Here is a 16,671-nt window from a genome sequence, read left to right as displayed (position 1 = left end):
TTTACCTTTCCAGAACCAAACCTGTGATTATTCAAGTGTATTACCTATTGTAGTGCAGGGAGGCAGGACAGAATTATGGTGCCAATTTAAAATATTTCTCTTGCTCTAACTTCACAGTAGTATGCATGCAGTGCAACAGGCAAGAATGCAACTTGGGATGTTTGCATCAGTTCAAGAAATAAGGGAACCAATTAAGAAAATGATAAACCAGTGAGCTTAACATCCGTCATTCCACAAATGCGACTTTCTATCACTAAAGAGGCAATGGCAAGTAGTTTGCAGTCTGGCTAAGTTGGTATGGTTTTATGAAGGGCAAATGACATTTGCAATTTATTTGGGTTCCTTGAGGATGTAACCAGCAGGGTGGTTAAAAGGGAAGTAGTAGGTGTAGTCTGAGTAATGTGATAAAAAAGCATTCGGAAAGGTTATTGTGCAAAATAGGAACTCGTGGTGTTCATGGTATTATGTTGGCACGGGTGGTGAATTATTGATGTAATAGGACACAATTAGGATAAGTGAATCATTTTCAGGTTAGCAAACTGTAATCTGTGAATGTCACAGGTCAGTGGACCTTCAACTATTTACTGTTGTTTTAATGAAAGTATAGAAGATATTGTCATTTTTGGAATTTCAACCTTTTGAAAATGAAGACAGATTTTGGCTTCAGTTCTGTGAAGGTAATTTTTTTTAAAAGATCTAAGTGTCTGGCAGAAGACCTGTGATAATTGATGGTATATTGTCAAGTTTGACCCACTGGGAGAACTCGACAGACACAACTCCTTTACTACTTAGAAGCTGTGAAGAGTCCAAAGTTTGGTTGATGTGAACGGTTCCTCCCAAACAGAGCTATCTAGTTTTGAGTTCAGAAGAGAGTTTTCACCCTAGCAGCAGGTTTTACTTGATGAAGACTCTAAGCTGGAAGAATTTATATGGTAGTTTTCAAGGTATTTGAACTGGAAGGAGGAAAGTTTTTTGAGTTAGTCGCAAAGAGTCTACAAAGGGGCTGGTTTTGTGACTGGATTGACTATATGGATGGAATAGTAGGAGCTTGAAGAGTAGATGTTCAAAGAATCATTCCTTGGCGGAGGTGGGTTAACACTAGAGTGCATGGTGTAAAACTGGATTTTTCTTTAAGTTGGAGATGAACTTTTTGTGGTGCTGGTTTTGGTAATTCTGCTCCCCAGAGAGCAGTGAAACCTGGATCATTGAGTGTATTCCAGGCAGCAGCATTAGCCCTTGTACATTGGGTAAGGCAGGAAAATGTAGTTCAGTTCACAACCAGATCAGCCATGATCATCGTGAAAGGTGAGACATATGGTCAAGGGAGGTATTTGATTCTCCTGTACAGTTCAATTAAAACCTGGCCTTTTTTTCCACAATTCTGAAAGGTTTTCATTTTAGTGGATCCAAAGAAAGGGAATTCATGGAATTCTTACAGGATGGCTTTTTGGAGCAGCTTGTCATGGAGCCCAGAAGGGAGCAGGCTATTCTGGACCTAGTGCTTTGCAATGAACCAGACTCTATAAAAGATCTTAAAGTAAGGGAACCCTTAGGAAGTAGCGATCATAATATGGTAGAGTTCAGTCTGGGGTTTGAAAGAGAGAAGGCAAAATCGGATGTAATGGTGTTACAGTTAAATAAGGGTAATTATGAGGGCATGAGAGAGGAACTGACAAAAATAGACTGGAAGCAGAGGCTAGCGGGGAAGACAGTAGAGCAAAAGTGGCAGGAGTTTGTGGGTATAATTGAGGACACTGTACAGAGGTTCATCCCCAAGAAAAGAAAGATTATCCGGGGAGGGATTAGACAGCCATGGCTGACGAAGGAAGTCAGGAAATGTATTAAAGAAAAAGAGAGATCCTATAAAGTGGCCAAGAACAGTGGGAAATCAGAAGATTGGGAAGGCTACAAAAACAAACAGAGGATAACAAAGAGAGTAATAAGAAATGAGAGGATCAAATATGAAGGTAGGCTTGCCAGTAATATTAGAAATGATAGTAAAAGTTTCTTTCAGTACATAAGAAACAAACGACAGGCAAAAGTAGACATTGGGCCACTTCAAACTGATGCTAGAAGCCTAGTGATGGGAGATCAGGAAATAGCAGGAGAACTTAACAAGTACTTTGCGTCAGTTTTCACAGTGGAAGACATGAGTAATATCCCAACAATTAAAGGGAGTCAGGGGGCTGAGTTGAGTATGGTTGCCATTACAAAAGAGAGTTCTAGAAAAGTTAAAAAGTCTTAAAATTGATAAATCTCCTGGCCCCGATGGGATATACCCTAGAGTTCTGAGAGAGGTGGCTGAGGAAATAGCGGAGGCATTGGTTGAGATCTTTCAAGAGTCACTGGAGTCGGGAAAGTTCCCAGATGATTGGAAGATGGCTGTTGTAACCCCCTTGTTCAAGAAAGGATCAAGACAAAAGATGGAAAATTATAGGCCAATTATCCTAACCTCGGTTGTTGGTAAAATTCTAGAATCCATCATTAAGGATGAGGTTTCTAAATTCTTGGAAGAGCAGAGTCTGATTAGAACAAGTCAACATGGATTTAGTAAGGGGAGGTCATGCCTGACAAACCTGTTGGAATTCTTTGAAGAGGTGACAAGTAGATTAGACCAGGGAAACCCAGTGGATGTGGTCTATCTAGACTTTCAAAAGGCCTTTGATAAGGTGCCACACGGGAGGCTGCTGAGCAAGGTGAGGGCCCATGGTGTTCGAGGTGAGTTACTGGGATGGATTGAGGATTGGCTGTCTGACAGAAGGCAGAGGGTTGGGATAAAAGGTTCTTTTTCGGAATGGCAGCCGGTGACGAGCGGTGTCCCGCAGGGTTCAGTGTTGGGGCCACAGCTGTTCGCATTATATATTAATGATTTGGATGAAGGGACTGGGGGCATTCTAGTGAAGTTTGCAGATGATACGAAGTTAGGTGGACAGGCAGGTAGTACTGAGGAAGTGGGGAGGCTACAGAAGGATCTAGACAGTTTGGGAGAGTGGTCCAGGAAATGGCTGATGGAGTTCAACGTGAGCAAATGCGAGGTCTTGCACTTTGGCAAAAAGAATAAAAGCATAGACTACTTTCTAAATGGTGAGAAAATTAGTAAAGCCAAAGTACAAAGGGATCTGGGAGTGCTAGTTCGAGGATTCTCTAAAGGTAAACATGCGGGTTGAGTCCGTGATTAAGAAAGCGAATGCAATGTTGTCACTTATCTCAAGAGAGTTGGAATATAAAAGCAGAGATGTGCTACTAAGACTTTATCAAGCTCTGGTTATGCCCCATTTGGAGTACTGTGTCCAGTTTTGGTCCCCACACCTCAGGAAGGACATACTGGCACTGGAACATGTTCAGTGGAGATTCACACGGATGATCCCTGGAATGGTAGGTCTAACATATGAGGAACGGCTGAGGATCCTGGGATTATATTCATTGGAGTTCAGAAGATTAAGGGGAGACTTAATAGAGACGTACAAGATAATACATGGCTTGGAAAGGGTGGACGCTAGGAAATTGTTTCCATTAGGCGAGGAGACTAGGACCCGTGGACACAGCCTTAGAATTAGAGGGGGTAAATTCAGAACAGAAATGCGGAGACATTTCTTCAGCCAGAGGGTGGTAGGCCTGTGGAATTCATTGCCACGGAGTGCAGTGGAGGCTGGGATGCTAAATGTCTTCAAGGCAGAGATTGATAGATTCTTGTTGTCTTGAGGAATTAAGGGCTATGAGGAGAATGCGGGTAAGTGGAGTTGAAATGCCCATCAGCCATGATTGAATGGCGGAGTGGACTGGGTGGCCCGAATGGCCTTACTTCCACTCCTATGTCTTATGGTCTTATAGCCCCCTCCAGAAGTGTTCACAGCTTTTCGATTTCTGAGATGTTTCTTTTTGGGGTTCTCTTGTAATCTTTTTGCTTAAACCTGAACATAGAACAGGTGAAAATTAATTGTAAAGGCTTATTTTTCTATTGAGGACATTTACAAAGGACTCTGCAAATCTGTTTTAAAGTACAGGTCATTCTATTATAGTGCATGTTTCGTCAGCACAAGTTCACTGTAAGATGATTGATGAATTGAGGACGCTGATCTACAGCGCAAACTTTTAAAACATGCCTTGGCTGCAATGTGATTACAGTGCCAACACTTTAAATGCTGTTTCTAAAGCGTGATTTTTTTTTCTCTACAATGTGGGGTTGCTCAAGAATGCAACCATTGGGTTGTAGAAGAACTGATGTGTATAACAATGGTATTGTTCATTTGTTGAATCAAAGTAAGGGATAAATGCAGAGCAAAATGTCTCCAGTTTTTTAATTTCATTGATGTATAGATCTCTGATGGCAAGCAGGAGGACTCCCACATAGAGAGAGAGCCACCCCCCCCACCACCACCACCACCACCACCACCAGAGACTGCCAGTAGCCAACAGCGAAATGAAAATAATGTCTGGGCAGCAGATAAAGAAGTTGATGTGCTGCAGTAGCAGCCTGTACAGGAAAACCCTCTGCCAGACAGAAGGACAGAGAGTCTTTCCATGAGGTGACTCTGGTTAAGAGGCATGGGCTCTTGAGCAAGGTTCTAGAACCTGGGACAGATTGTAAAGTTCATTCAAAGCGAGTATATGCAGATGGCATCCCACCACCATACCTGAGCGTGCTCCAGTGAGTGCATGATTTTGGATCTGTGCACCTCTGTTTTTGGGCAAGGGATCATGTGACCATGAGTTGGCTGTCCACTACTGGTCTGCTCGCTAATGCTGGAGGCAGATGTCCTTGCTTCTGTCCCCTCGCCCTTTCTTCTTGCCACGGTATTTCTTCTCCCAGCCAATTGAACCTATGATGATGGAAATGCACATTCCTGAATGGCAGCTCTCTGACAGCTACTACTATTCATGATGGGAAGGTGCAACATAAGTTGACCATGCTCGAGATATTATTGAATCCTGGTAAAAAGATGGGTAATGTCCTGAGCAAGATCTGGAGAGCCTCATGGCCTATGAGCAGGAGTAGTATGTCACAGTTGAAGTTGGCACCTGGTGGAAGAAAATGTCACCACAGTGCACTATCTGTAAAGAGGCTCAATGTAAAGATTGCTTAAGGGTCGAAAGGCACGAAGTCACCATTTGGGTATGGAGAGACTCCGTTGACTGACCACCTTTCGTAATGGGGCGACTCTGTGGCAACTCAGTATATTATCTCATCCCAGAAGAAGGTAATCCACAACTTACTTTTTTGACAAAGCTGTGCAAAGAATCATAGAGACCAGCCCGTACCACAGCAAGGAGTCCACCAACCGTTTGATGATCAGTGCCTAATCCTTGCGAGGTAATATTCTAAGAGTCCTGACTAGTGCCGTAAACAATTTGGGACCTTGGCCTGCCAGTTCACCAACCAGGGTTCCTTAGACAGGGTGTGGTAGACTCCAACTGAAATATTTTAGTAGGGGTGGGATTCAGAAACCTTGTTACCTGCAATGCTAAAGCTTAAGCCCAGCATTTTAGACCACACTAGCTATTTTGTGTAAACACAAACAAAAACTGAAAGAACTGTGGGTGCTGTAAATCAGAAACAAAAACATGTTGCTGGAGAAGTTCAGTAGGTTTGACAGCATCTCTGGAGAGAAATCAGTTAACATTTTCAGATTGAGTGACCTTCCTCAGAACTCTGCCAATCGGCTGATTTGAACAATCTGAAGTTCGTTTTGAACACATGCTCTTGGTCGTGTGGCATCTTAGGTGCCTTCCCACACTGCTTGAACATATCAACAGTGTACACAGGTTAGTTCAAGTAACTTTGTTTTTAAAAGTGCGGTAATTCCTTCCACAGTCCTTGGTTTCAGATTAGATTACTGACCGTGCGGAAACAGGCCCTTCGGCCCAACAAGTCCACACCGACCCTCTGAAGAGCAACCCACCCAGACCCATTCCCCTACATTTACCCCTTCCCCTAACACTACGGGCAATTTAGCATGGCCAATTCACCTAACCTGCACATTATTTGGACTGAGAGGAAACCGGAGTACCCGGAGGAAACCCATGCATACACGGGGAGAATATGCAAACTCCACACAGACAGTTGCCTGAGGCGGGAATTGAACCCGGGTCTCTGGTGCACTGAGGCAGCAGTGCATGCCACCCTGCACCGCCCACAAATGGTCTTTCTTCCATTTTGGTCCACAATTGAAAATAGATGTTTAAAAAATGAATTTAACCCTGGGTGACATGGAAGCTGAACATCTCTTTTATTTTTAAACCATGTGGGACAAAGAACCCACTGTTCTGCTCTTGAACGTTAAACATCACATTTGGGTTGAATAGCATGAGTAGTCTGCAATTCAGATAAACCAAACACTAATTCATATTGCCTCAAAATGTGTATGTTTGCTCTAGAGGAATTGAGTCTTTATTGCTTGCTGTTACTCCGAGTTCTGTTAGTCTGTTAAAGCCCATAGCTCAATTTGTGATTTCATACTATGCTTTCACTAGTTCATTTTATCAGTTGTGTAATTTCTAATAAAGTCCTATTTTTAGTCCTTTTTAATTGAGGGCAATTAAAGCTATGGAGCTTGTCACCCAAGTTCCAATGCTTTGTCCTTAGTCTTGTCCGCATACATTGACTGGAGTATCACTGGCCCAAGTGGATTTGTATTCCTCCTTCAGCTCAATTTGAGTATTAATGCGTACATAGCAGCAGGACTAAAGTAACTCTTGTCAAATTTTGTTTCAATGTTGAAAGTGAAATAACTCCAGAGGGGCTGGTATCCTATCACCAAGTTACCCTTTATTTTCACATAAAAAGGAGGAGCTTCAGAGTTCATCTGTCAACCAAGGCTCTCTGGGACTGTTAATCTGCTCCTTTTAGGGAATTCATTCTATGTGAGGTCCAGCTGGCTGGTGCTATTACAATCACTAGAAGCTTCACTCTTTCCCCAGAGGAGTGAGGTCGCAGTACTTTGTTTCATATGCAAGAAACAAATCAGTGTTTCTTAAGATGTGCATGTACCTGTCATTCTTAAAGGGATTGTGCACAGCAACAATATGGTTGTGCAAAGCAAAGAAAACATTGTTTCTGATTGCATGCAAAAGTGATTTTAAGTTTGAAGAGAGGGCAGGTATTTACTGATTTAGAAGTTTTGTCAAGTGTTAACTGTTTATGTTAATGTGTTAGATGTTGATATCATAAATGTTAACAACTGCTATTCTTGTTTTATTGCTAATCATGTTTGAAATAACTAGCAAAAGGTGAATTCTGCAGTATTTGTTTGTATATTATGTCTGTTTGAAGTTAATTCTTAAAATTCTCTGTAAATAAAGACTCACCATATTTTAAAAATCACATTTTCATATAGGTGATGATAATGGGAAGAAAGCCAGTAATCCAAACCACTGTAACTGCATTATTGACCAAATCTTCACTGGAGGACTGCAGTCTGACGTCACTTGCCAAGTCTGCCAGTAAGTGAATCGCTTTTGTTTAAGGTTTGTAATTGAAGCCTTGTTGAACAATCTGGTTGGAAAGCAGTAAACTGTACATTGCTGAAACTTGTTTCATCAGTGGTAACTTGAGAGGGTTAGAAAATTGCAGCTTTATTAGTGAAAACATAAGTTCAAGTTTTAGTATTGTTCAGTGATCTTATAAAAACCAAGTCTTCATGGGAATTCAAATCATCAACCCTGCCCATTCAGAATTCAGTGTCCTCGATGGTTATCATTGAAGTTTTTTTGTACTGATCCTTATGTTGTTTTTTTTTAAAAAAGTTGCATAATGTAACTCCAGTCCTGTAAATATTCAAAGATTTGTAATTTTCCATGCCATTGCATGTTGCAATTTAAGTATGTGCCCAGGATGCTTAATTCAAATCCTGCAATAAATCAAATTCTTAGCATCACATTCTGTTCTGTTTATAGCAAACCAGCAAGAAGTCAAATCTTGGGGGGAGGGTGGCGCTGAAGTCACCCATAAATTTGTGGTAACTAGGGCCCTAAGGTAGAAGTCCCAATGTAATTTTTCTTTGCCCACAAATGCCTTTATCAAAAGAAACACATAAGTGGCCCAAAATATCTTTATCGTCAAGTTGTCCATGCCTTACAATGGTTTGACCTTTTACAGCAAAAGGTATTGCCAAACTTTGAGAGTTAGCCCTGGAAAATGTCAATCATTTTGTGTTTACCATGGTGTCTTCAGACAAGTCCTGCATGTTGTCAATGCAGGCAAACCTGTTCTTTGTTTTTGTGTCCCAGTGTGAAAACCCAGAGCATCGCTATGACCTTGTGGCGTCAGCTAGGAAAATGCGGGTCCGTGTATGGGCATTCATTGGACTCTTCAGGGTTATCAGGGTGATGATCTTCCTTTTCTTCCATTGATGCATTTTATCCACTCTCCAGATCAACCCCTGAAGGGGTCATAGAGGGCAGTTTTGTTCACCTTGTACTGTGCGGGTGGTATCTAAACATTGACAAAGCAATGTAATTGCTTGGGCTTGCCAACTGCAAGAAGCATCAGCTTTTTTGTGCCATCCATGTTGGCATAAACCATGATAATGACAAGTCCTTTTTCTGTACCATTTATAAATTTAATCTTTTTTTTAAACAAAGAACAATCTAGTGAAAGGTAGTAAAATAGTATATTAAAAATATTAAATATTCAGACAGCTATGGGTGATATTATTTCACAGCTGTCATCTGTGATTTCATACACTAGTGTGATCTTACTCCACTCTGGTTGGGTTGCCCAGATATGAGTGCCCAAGTTCAACTAATCTAGAGTTACCAGTCTGGAACTTCAGCCTACCACTGGTGTTCTTGTGTTCTAGTTCCTATTCTACCAGTGGGAATGGCTGCCAACTTCATCACAATTGGAATTTCAGGTTATCTGCATTTCTCTATATGTTGCTTAATTAAAATGACTTAAATTATTTGTCATGAATAACAATGACCTTTGAATGAATTCTAATTGAATCAATTTAACTGGAGGAAGGACAGAGATAATCCAAAGTCAATTTGGTTCTGTATTAGACAGACTGAGTCCTCAATCAGCTTCCCCTTCCTATTGAATTAGAATTAGCTGTATTGTCTCAATACTCAAATAAGTACAGTGAGAAGTTTACAAGTTGCTGCTTACAACACCATCTCGAGTACCAAGGTACAGATTAAGTATAAATTTTTAGAGTTGGGGGTGGAAGTTAGCTGTTTGAACCCGTTTACATTTCTACAGCTAGTCATGGTGCTGCAGGATAATTGAACAACAGTTAAGCTGTTGGTAACAATGGTAACCTTGACGAAAACAAAATGAAGCAACAATTTTACAAACTTGCTTGAATGAAAGATGTGCTGCAAGGTGGTCTTGTGTTAAGCTTTAAATTGGTTTCTATTTCTTGAAGTGCTAAATCCCAAATCAGCCAGATTTCATTCCATTAAATCTGAGGTAGATCAAAAGAGATATTGGGCTTTAGCCACCATTTTGATTGTCGTGGGTATGAAATTTGGACAACAGCTTGCACAGGTAATCGCCAATACAAATTGGTTTGAACTACACTATTGCTGTGTAATAACTTCTCTGTTCATTCGATTGTTCCTACAATGACAGGTTATGCTGAATTGAGCTGTCCATAGTGACAGTATGACATCTGATTACTAGTCATCACAGTGACCATGTGATAACTTTTTTTTAATTTACTCCAGCGGTGTCTCCACTACAATAGATCCTTTCTGGGACATCAGCCTGGACTTACCTGGGTCTTCTACGCCATTCTGGCCCTTAAGTCCAGGCTCTGATGGGAATGTTGTGAATGGAGAAAGCCATATGTCCTCTGGAACTACCACACTTACAGACTGTCTACGAAGGTACTTTCTTGATGTTGATTTTTGGTGCACTGAGTTTTGATTTGTGTGGGTACGTGCAAGAAAGAAGATCTAGTAGTTAATCCCTTTTTGAGGTATATGTTTCATGTCTGATTGTATGGTGGAGTGTTTAATGCCTTCGCAAATTTTTTTAATGGTATAAGCATTTAGCATGTAATTTTCATTTATCACAAATGAGTTAAGTAGAGATCCAATTTTGTTTGTCTCAACTTTGTTTAAAGGATCTTGTAACCAATCATTGCCTCATTCCTTTCTTATCCCTGAATTCAGTGCCAATATATTTACACAAGAGTGCCAAAGGTAATCTTCTAAAGAGTGATTTATTTTACACTGGGGGGACAAAGCTTGTTTATTGACAGTTTAGACAAATCTTAAATAGTAAAACATGGTTTCAAACTTTTCCAGGAATATCCTGATGTTCAATCCCAATGAAATATCACTTTTATACTATCTCCTTAATTTCTTAATTGACTGTGTTTCCAGATTTACAGACATTGAGATACCTTTTCAGTTCTCACGTTCTAAGCCTCTGACAGCTTGAAAGCCTCTACACAAATTCACTCAACCTGTAGATTCTACAAACTAACAGCCTGCCATGCTGGTGCTCCTCCATGTTGAGAAGACCTGATTCTTCTGTATCATATATTCTAATCACTCGTGATCCTGATCATCTTTTCTGACTTTCATAGAAATTCAACTTAGTGAGCACTGCATCGATTTGAAATCACAGATATCCTACTAGGCACTTAATTCAAATCTTCCCTATTTTGCCTCAACTTTTCTCTTATCATGATGTGGTTTCAAAGGATGAAGAATGCCTCTCCTAACAGTAGTCCTCCTTTTGCCTCTTGTCCAACTTCTGATGATGTGGGTCATGTTATGGCCGATGTTGCGCACAATGAGAAGACATTCAAGTCATGCTCACACTGAATAACATTATTGAAAGTTTTCCAAGTTTTTTTCTTTGGCTATTCCTGCTACATTGTTTTTTGAGATTATTACCATTTGCCAATGTTTATACCAATGTTTTTCCTTCAAGCTCCATATCCTGTAATCTTTCCTCCAATTAGAAAATACTTTAACATTTCTAAACTCTGGCTTGGTTACAAGATGTTCTAATCTTCAGGCAATTAGTGTTTTCCTTACGACCAATAACGTACATCCAGCTTGCATTTAATTCACAGAAATGTTATTGTGTGGGAAAAGGACAATTTGGAGTTATTTACCCTTTTAAATCATTGATCTGTTTCCTTTACCTGAGTGAGTAGTTTAATACCCGAAAACCTGTTGGTTATGAATTTGGCTAGCAACCCAGAGTTGTTCAGTCCAATGTTACCCCAGCTGATTGTGAAATCAAATTGAGTAAGATCTGGTGAGTTGAGGCCTGCCATCAAAGAATATCATGAAATTTGTCGTGTTGAAATTGTGAATCAATTGAAAAATGCAATTGATTCACAATCTTCATTCTGGAAATAGAACTTTTTTTTCTTAACACCTGAAATTATTTTTAGCTACATGTAAATCCAATTCTAGGTGGTTATCTCTCTAAGCCCTGTGAACTTGGGGATATGCAATAAACCTTCTATTGTCAACATTATCTTCATTCCAGTACTTCTTAAAATATTGTGATATTTATCTGTATTTTTCATTTGACAGGTTTACAAGACCTGAGCATCTTGGAAGCAGTGCCAAAATAAAATGTAGTGGTTGCCATAGTTATCAAGAGTCAACAAAACAGCTTACAATGAAGAAACTTCCCATAGTGGCTTGTTTTCATCTCAAAGTAAGTTGCAATTTCACAGAATCTGGAAGGATTTACATTGATGTTTTGTGAATGCAGTTAGCATTCCATTATCTGCAGCTGGTTTGTCAGAGCAGAATAAGTGTTTCAAGATCCTCTGAATAGCCTTTTTGTATCACAAGAATTACCACTTGAGGAATGACGTTGTTAAATGTAATGTACTAAAGTTTCTTCTCTATTAGAATAGAATTCAAGCAAAATAGTGACACTAACTGTTTCACCTACCTGTTTCCTTTTAAAGGAATGGATGGCTCAAGGAACATATGATTCAATGTATAGAACTTTCAGTCTGTGTTGCAATGCACAAAGCCAGTAGCAATTTTTAGCTTTTGAATGATATTGTATACAGTACATGAAAAAGAAAATCTGTTTTATTGAATACTCATATAAATATGTGGTGTAGAATAGAAGGAAATAATACATTGATCTGCTGAGTTATCAAGGAAGTGTCAATGGTTTTCTGGCAGTTAGCCAGAGTTAGCCCAATGTTGTTGCTGGTATGGACCTGAGTGCGATTGCCAGTTTTGTGCCTGTGTATCAGCACTGCTTTGTTTCATTTTTAACTGAAGTAATTTCATCTTGAGTCTTAACTACCAATAACAAAACCAGATAAGAAAGCTGGATTGTTTTAAAATTAAGCTGATCGTTGATAGACAAACCAAGCTGACCTTTACTCTACTTTGTGCAGCGTTTTGAACACTCGGCTAAGTTACGGCGAAAGATCACTACATACGTCTCTTTTCCACTGGAGCTGGACATGACACCATTTATGGCTTCCAGGTACCTGTCCATTTTCATAATTTCATTCATGAAGCCCTCATTAGTTTATAAGAAAACATGAGATTCTACTCTTTTTACATAATATCCCTTGGTGTCCCAATGTACTTAACAGCTAGAGGAATATTTGCTCTGCACATCAAAGTCTGACAAAAAAAAGTAAGACAAATTGGTTTTGATGGCATTGTCTAATGAATGAATAAGTACCAGATGAGTTCCTTGCTGTTGATTGGAACAAGTTCCATGCTATCCCTGAGTGCTGGCTTTATCCTGCCAAGATAACTTCTGCATTCCTATGTTAATGGGAACAGATGGATCTATCAAAGGAAACTTGGACTATTTCACTATAAACATCCTAGCTTTTGCAGTGATTTATTTGGAACTTTTCTCAGCAGGATTAAATCGTGTTAAGGTGCAGAATTCAAAAATGTATGTGTACTTGAGCATCAAAACTCGCAACCACCTTCTGTATCTGTAATCTTCAACTCCTCACAACAGAGGGTCAGCAATGTTGGGGAATGTGTGGGGAGCAAACTAGCATTTTTTTGAGGGAGAGTGGGAGTGGAATGGGGAGTTGTTAATGCAAAGCTTTCCTCATTTAATATTATCAGGGTGAGGGGATTTGGATGAACATGTTGGATGAAGGAGGGGGAATAGTGTTATCAGTGGGGCATAGGAGAAAGTGAGTAATGTCAGTAGGACATTGTGTAATTTTGAGGTGCACCGCTCCATTTAGAAACCATGTAAGTCAATGAACTGAAGACCAATCTTGACTGTATCTTTTGTTTTGATAAACGAGTTGGTTTTGCTGGAGTTGTGTTTGTCACTTCACCCGAATTATTTATCTTGGCTGTAACAGAAATCCAGTGATGACAATGTAAAGGCTGCAACATGAAATATTGAGGGACCGTTGGAATCACAGTAAACAATAGGTGCAGCTCTCCAACACTGACCGAGCTTCTAGATGAATGCCTACCAAAATGTTTCGCTATTTAATGTACCTGGCACTTGTATTCTGTGGATCACTACCATCACTGGAGGAACATTGAGAGACCCAAATTAACATCATTTTAGACTGTTCTAGAAGGCGGTCTTCTATCTGTTTAGTTCTGGTTTGGATCGAGATCTAAGTATCTGTAGTGTAAAGCCTGTAGCATCATTGAGTGCCAGAATGTTGTTGGTACATGATGACTGTTTTAAAAATTGTATCAGTTGCATTTACATGCCTAACAAAACAGAAATTGCTGGAAAAGCTACACAGGTCTGGCAGTACCCATGGAGAGAAAGTAGAGTTAATGGTTCTGGTCCAATGATCCTTCAGAACTGATGATGGCTAGGAAAAGTTGTTTTTTTTATGCAGAAGATAGGATGGGGGGAAGGGGGAGCTTCCAGATGCCTGCCACTGCAACACACCTCGAGTGCTAGCTGGGAGAACAGCACCTCATTTTATGTTTGGGAACTCTACAGCCTTCTGATTTCAATAATTTTAGGGCCTGAGGTACCTTCTTTCATGCCCTTGTCCCAACCCCCACACCAGGCCTTGTCATCACATGGACTGCTATTACACACAAGCCATTGTTACCTATTAATGGATGGCATGGTGGCTCAGTGGTTAGCACTGCAGCCTCACGGCGCCAGAGACACAGGTTTGATTCCAGTCTCTTGCGACTGTCTATCTGTGTGGAGTTTGCACATTTACTTTGTGTCTGCATGGGTTTTCTCTGGGTGCTTCAGTTTCCTCTCTCAGTCCAAAGATTTGTAGGTTAGGTGAACTGGTTATGCTAAAATGCCCTTGGTGTTCAGGGATGTGTAGGTTGGGTACATTAGTCAGGGGTAAATATAGGGTAGGGAGGGTAGGTTACTCTTCAGAAGATTGTTGTAGGCTTGTGGGCCGAATGGCCTGTTTCCACACTGTTGGTATTCTATGATTCTAATAAACCCCATTAGCAGCTACTTGTTCTCGTAGGCTGGTGGTTATCCACTCCTTTGTCGAACTGCCTACCCCACTCTGAGGTCTTCTCCATCTGTTGTTTACTTACCCAGCCTCCTCCCAAATTCTGAAAATGTGTTGCTGGAAAAGCGCAGCAGGTCAGGCAGCATCCAAGGACCAGGAGAATCGACGTTTCGGGCATAAGCCCTTCATCAGGAAGCCTGATGAAGGGCTTATGCCCGAAACGTCGATTCTCCTGGTCCTTGGATGCTGCCTGACCTGCTGCGCTTTTCCAGCAACACATTTTCAGCTCTGATACTCCAGCATCTGCAGACCTCATTTTCCCCTCCCAAATTCTATCTTCTGCATTAAAAAAACAAGTTTTTCCTAGCTACCATCAGCTCTGAAGGAGGGTCACTGAACCCAAAATGTTAACTCTGTTTTCTCTCCACAGATGACCTGCTGCATTTTCCAGCAACTTCTGTGTGCTTTCTGATTTCTGACATCTGCAATTCCTTTGGCCTTTAAATGACTACTGGGTTTCTTACAATAAAAACAAAGTGCTGGAAATACTTAGTCAGGTAGCGTCTGTGGAAAGAGAAACCAAGTTAGCAATTCAATTCTTTGTCTTTTCACATGTTCTGACAACCTTGACATTGTAAACACTTTTGAGCTGATGAAGCATCTTTTAAAATGTAGTCAAAATTGCACTGTAAGAAACATTTGCAGCCAATTTGTGCACAGTCCCACAAACATTAATGGAATAAGGACCCCAAACATTTTTTGCTTAGTCGTTGAAAGATAAATTGTGACAGAGACCCTCTTTCAATGCAACACCTGAGGGCGCATGAAAATCCTCTATTTAATGTCTAATCCAAAAAAAAACAGCATCTCTGACACACAACTGAACACTGCAATGGAGTTTGAAAGTATAGTCATGTGTTGAAGTTAATTTTAACCCAAGTTCTGCTAGCTTCTACCGTTGTAACATTCCAGTTTCCTTGATGAGGGATAGAAGGATCGCTGCTTATTAAGCTACTCATTCTGGGATGGTAGAAACATTTTAAATATGGTGTTATGGTTCAAGGTGGAGCCATCAGGCACACTATGATTGCTCCATCATTTAAAAATCAGTCCCTTCCTGTGTATGACCAGAGTACCAGAGAACATAGAACAATACAGAACAGTACAGGCCCTTCGGTTCTCGATAGTTCCACTGGCTGGTGCAACAATCTGAAGCCCATCAAAGCTACATAATTCTATTTTCATCCATATGTTTAGCCAATGACCATTTAAATGCCCTTAAAGTTGGCGAGTCTGCTACTGTTGCAGGCAGTGCATTCCACGCTCCTACTACTCTGAGTAAAGAAACTACCTCTGACATCTTTCCTATATCTATCACTCCTCATAAAATTAGACTAATTTTAGAATCCCCTGCCCAAATATTTAAAGGTGAGTCATCTCCACTCCAGGACATCTCTACAGGAGTTCCTCAGGGTAGTGCTATCAGCCCTGCTGCCTTCAGCTGCTTCATCCATGATGTACCACCCATTATAAGGTCAGAAATGGTGATACATGCTGATGTTCAACACCATTCGTGACTCTTCAGATACTGAAACAGCCCATGACCAAATGTAGCAAGACCTGAACAATATGCTAGCTTGGGCTAACCAGTTGCACGTAACATTTGCACTACAGTGCCAGGCAATGACCATCTCCAACAAAAAAAAATTATTGCATCTTGACATTCAATGGCATCACCATCACTAAACTCCCTCGCCCGACTTCAGTATCAACATCTTGGGAATTGTCACTGACCAGAAACTGACCTGGACTAGCCATACAAAGTCAGTTGCTAGTAATTTTGTAATTGCTCTCCTAAATCCCCAAAGGCTGCCCAGCATTTACAAGGCACAAGTGAATAGTATGTTGGAATATTTCACATTTTGTCTGAATGAGTGCAGCTCCAACAACAGTCAAGAAGCTTGACTCTGTCCAGAACACAGCAGTCTGTTTGGTTTGCACTGTATCCATTATCATCCACTCCCTCTACTACCATTGCGCCAGTGTGTACTATCCGGACAAGATGCACAAGGGACAGTCACCAAGGTTGTTGAGACAGCACCTTCCAAAACCACGTTCACTACCTGTAGACAGATCAGGGCGATAGTTACAAGGTAAACACCACCAGTTACAAGCTGTCCTCCAAACCACGCACAATCCTGACTTGGAGGTATATCACCGTTCCTTCAAAGTCTCTGGGTTAAAATGTCGGAACTCCCTCCCTGAGATTGTTGTGGGTGTTCCTACACCAAAT

General features: G+C 40.7%; 1 protein-coding gene across 2 annotated transcripts in view; it reads left to right on the top strand.

Annotated features, from left to right (window-relative positions):
• The window catches only part of usp22 (ubiquitin specific peptidase 22), a 127,367-nt gene that overhangs the window by 104,500 nt on the left and 6,196 nt on the right, over positions 1-16,671 (top strand). For both annotated transcript variants that reach the window (XM_060840770.1, XM_060840769.1), the window contains exons 7-10: positions 7,335-7,440; positions 9,667-9,828; positions 11,503-11,629; positions 12,336-12,427. In XM_060840770.1, coding sequence (XP_060696753.1) covers positions 7,335-7,440; positions 9,667-9,828; positions 11,503-11,629; positions 12,336-12,427 — 487 coding nt within the window. The remainder of the gene's footprint in view (positions 1-7,334; positions 7,441-9,666; positions 9,829-11,502; positions 11,630-12,335; positions 12,428-16,671) is intronic.

Source organism: Hemiscyllium ocellatum, chromosome 20, assembly GCF_020745735.1.
Source record: "Hemiscyllium ocellatum isolate sHemOce1 chromosome 20, sHemOce1.pat.X.cur, whole genome shotgun sequence".
Classification (NCBI taxonomy): Eukaryota; Metazoa; Chordata; class Chondrichthyes; order Orectolobiformes; family Hemiscylliidae; genus Hemiscyllium; species Hemiscyllium ocellatum.
Note: the sequence above shows the minus strand (reverse complement) of the source record. Positions and strands in the feature narration are given on the sequence as shown.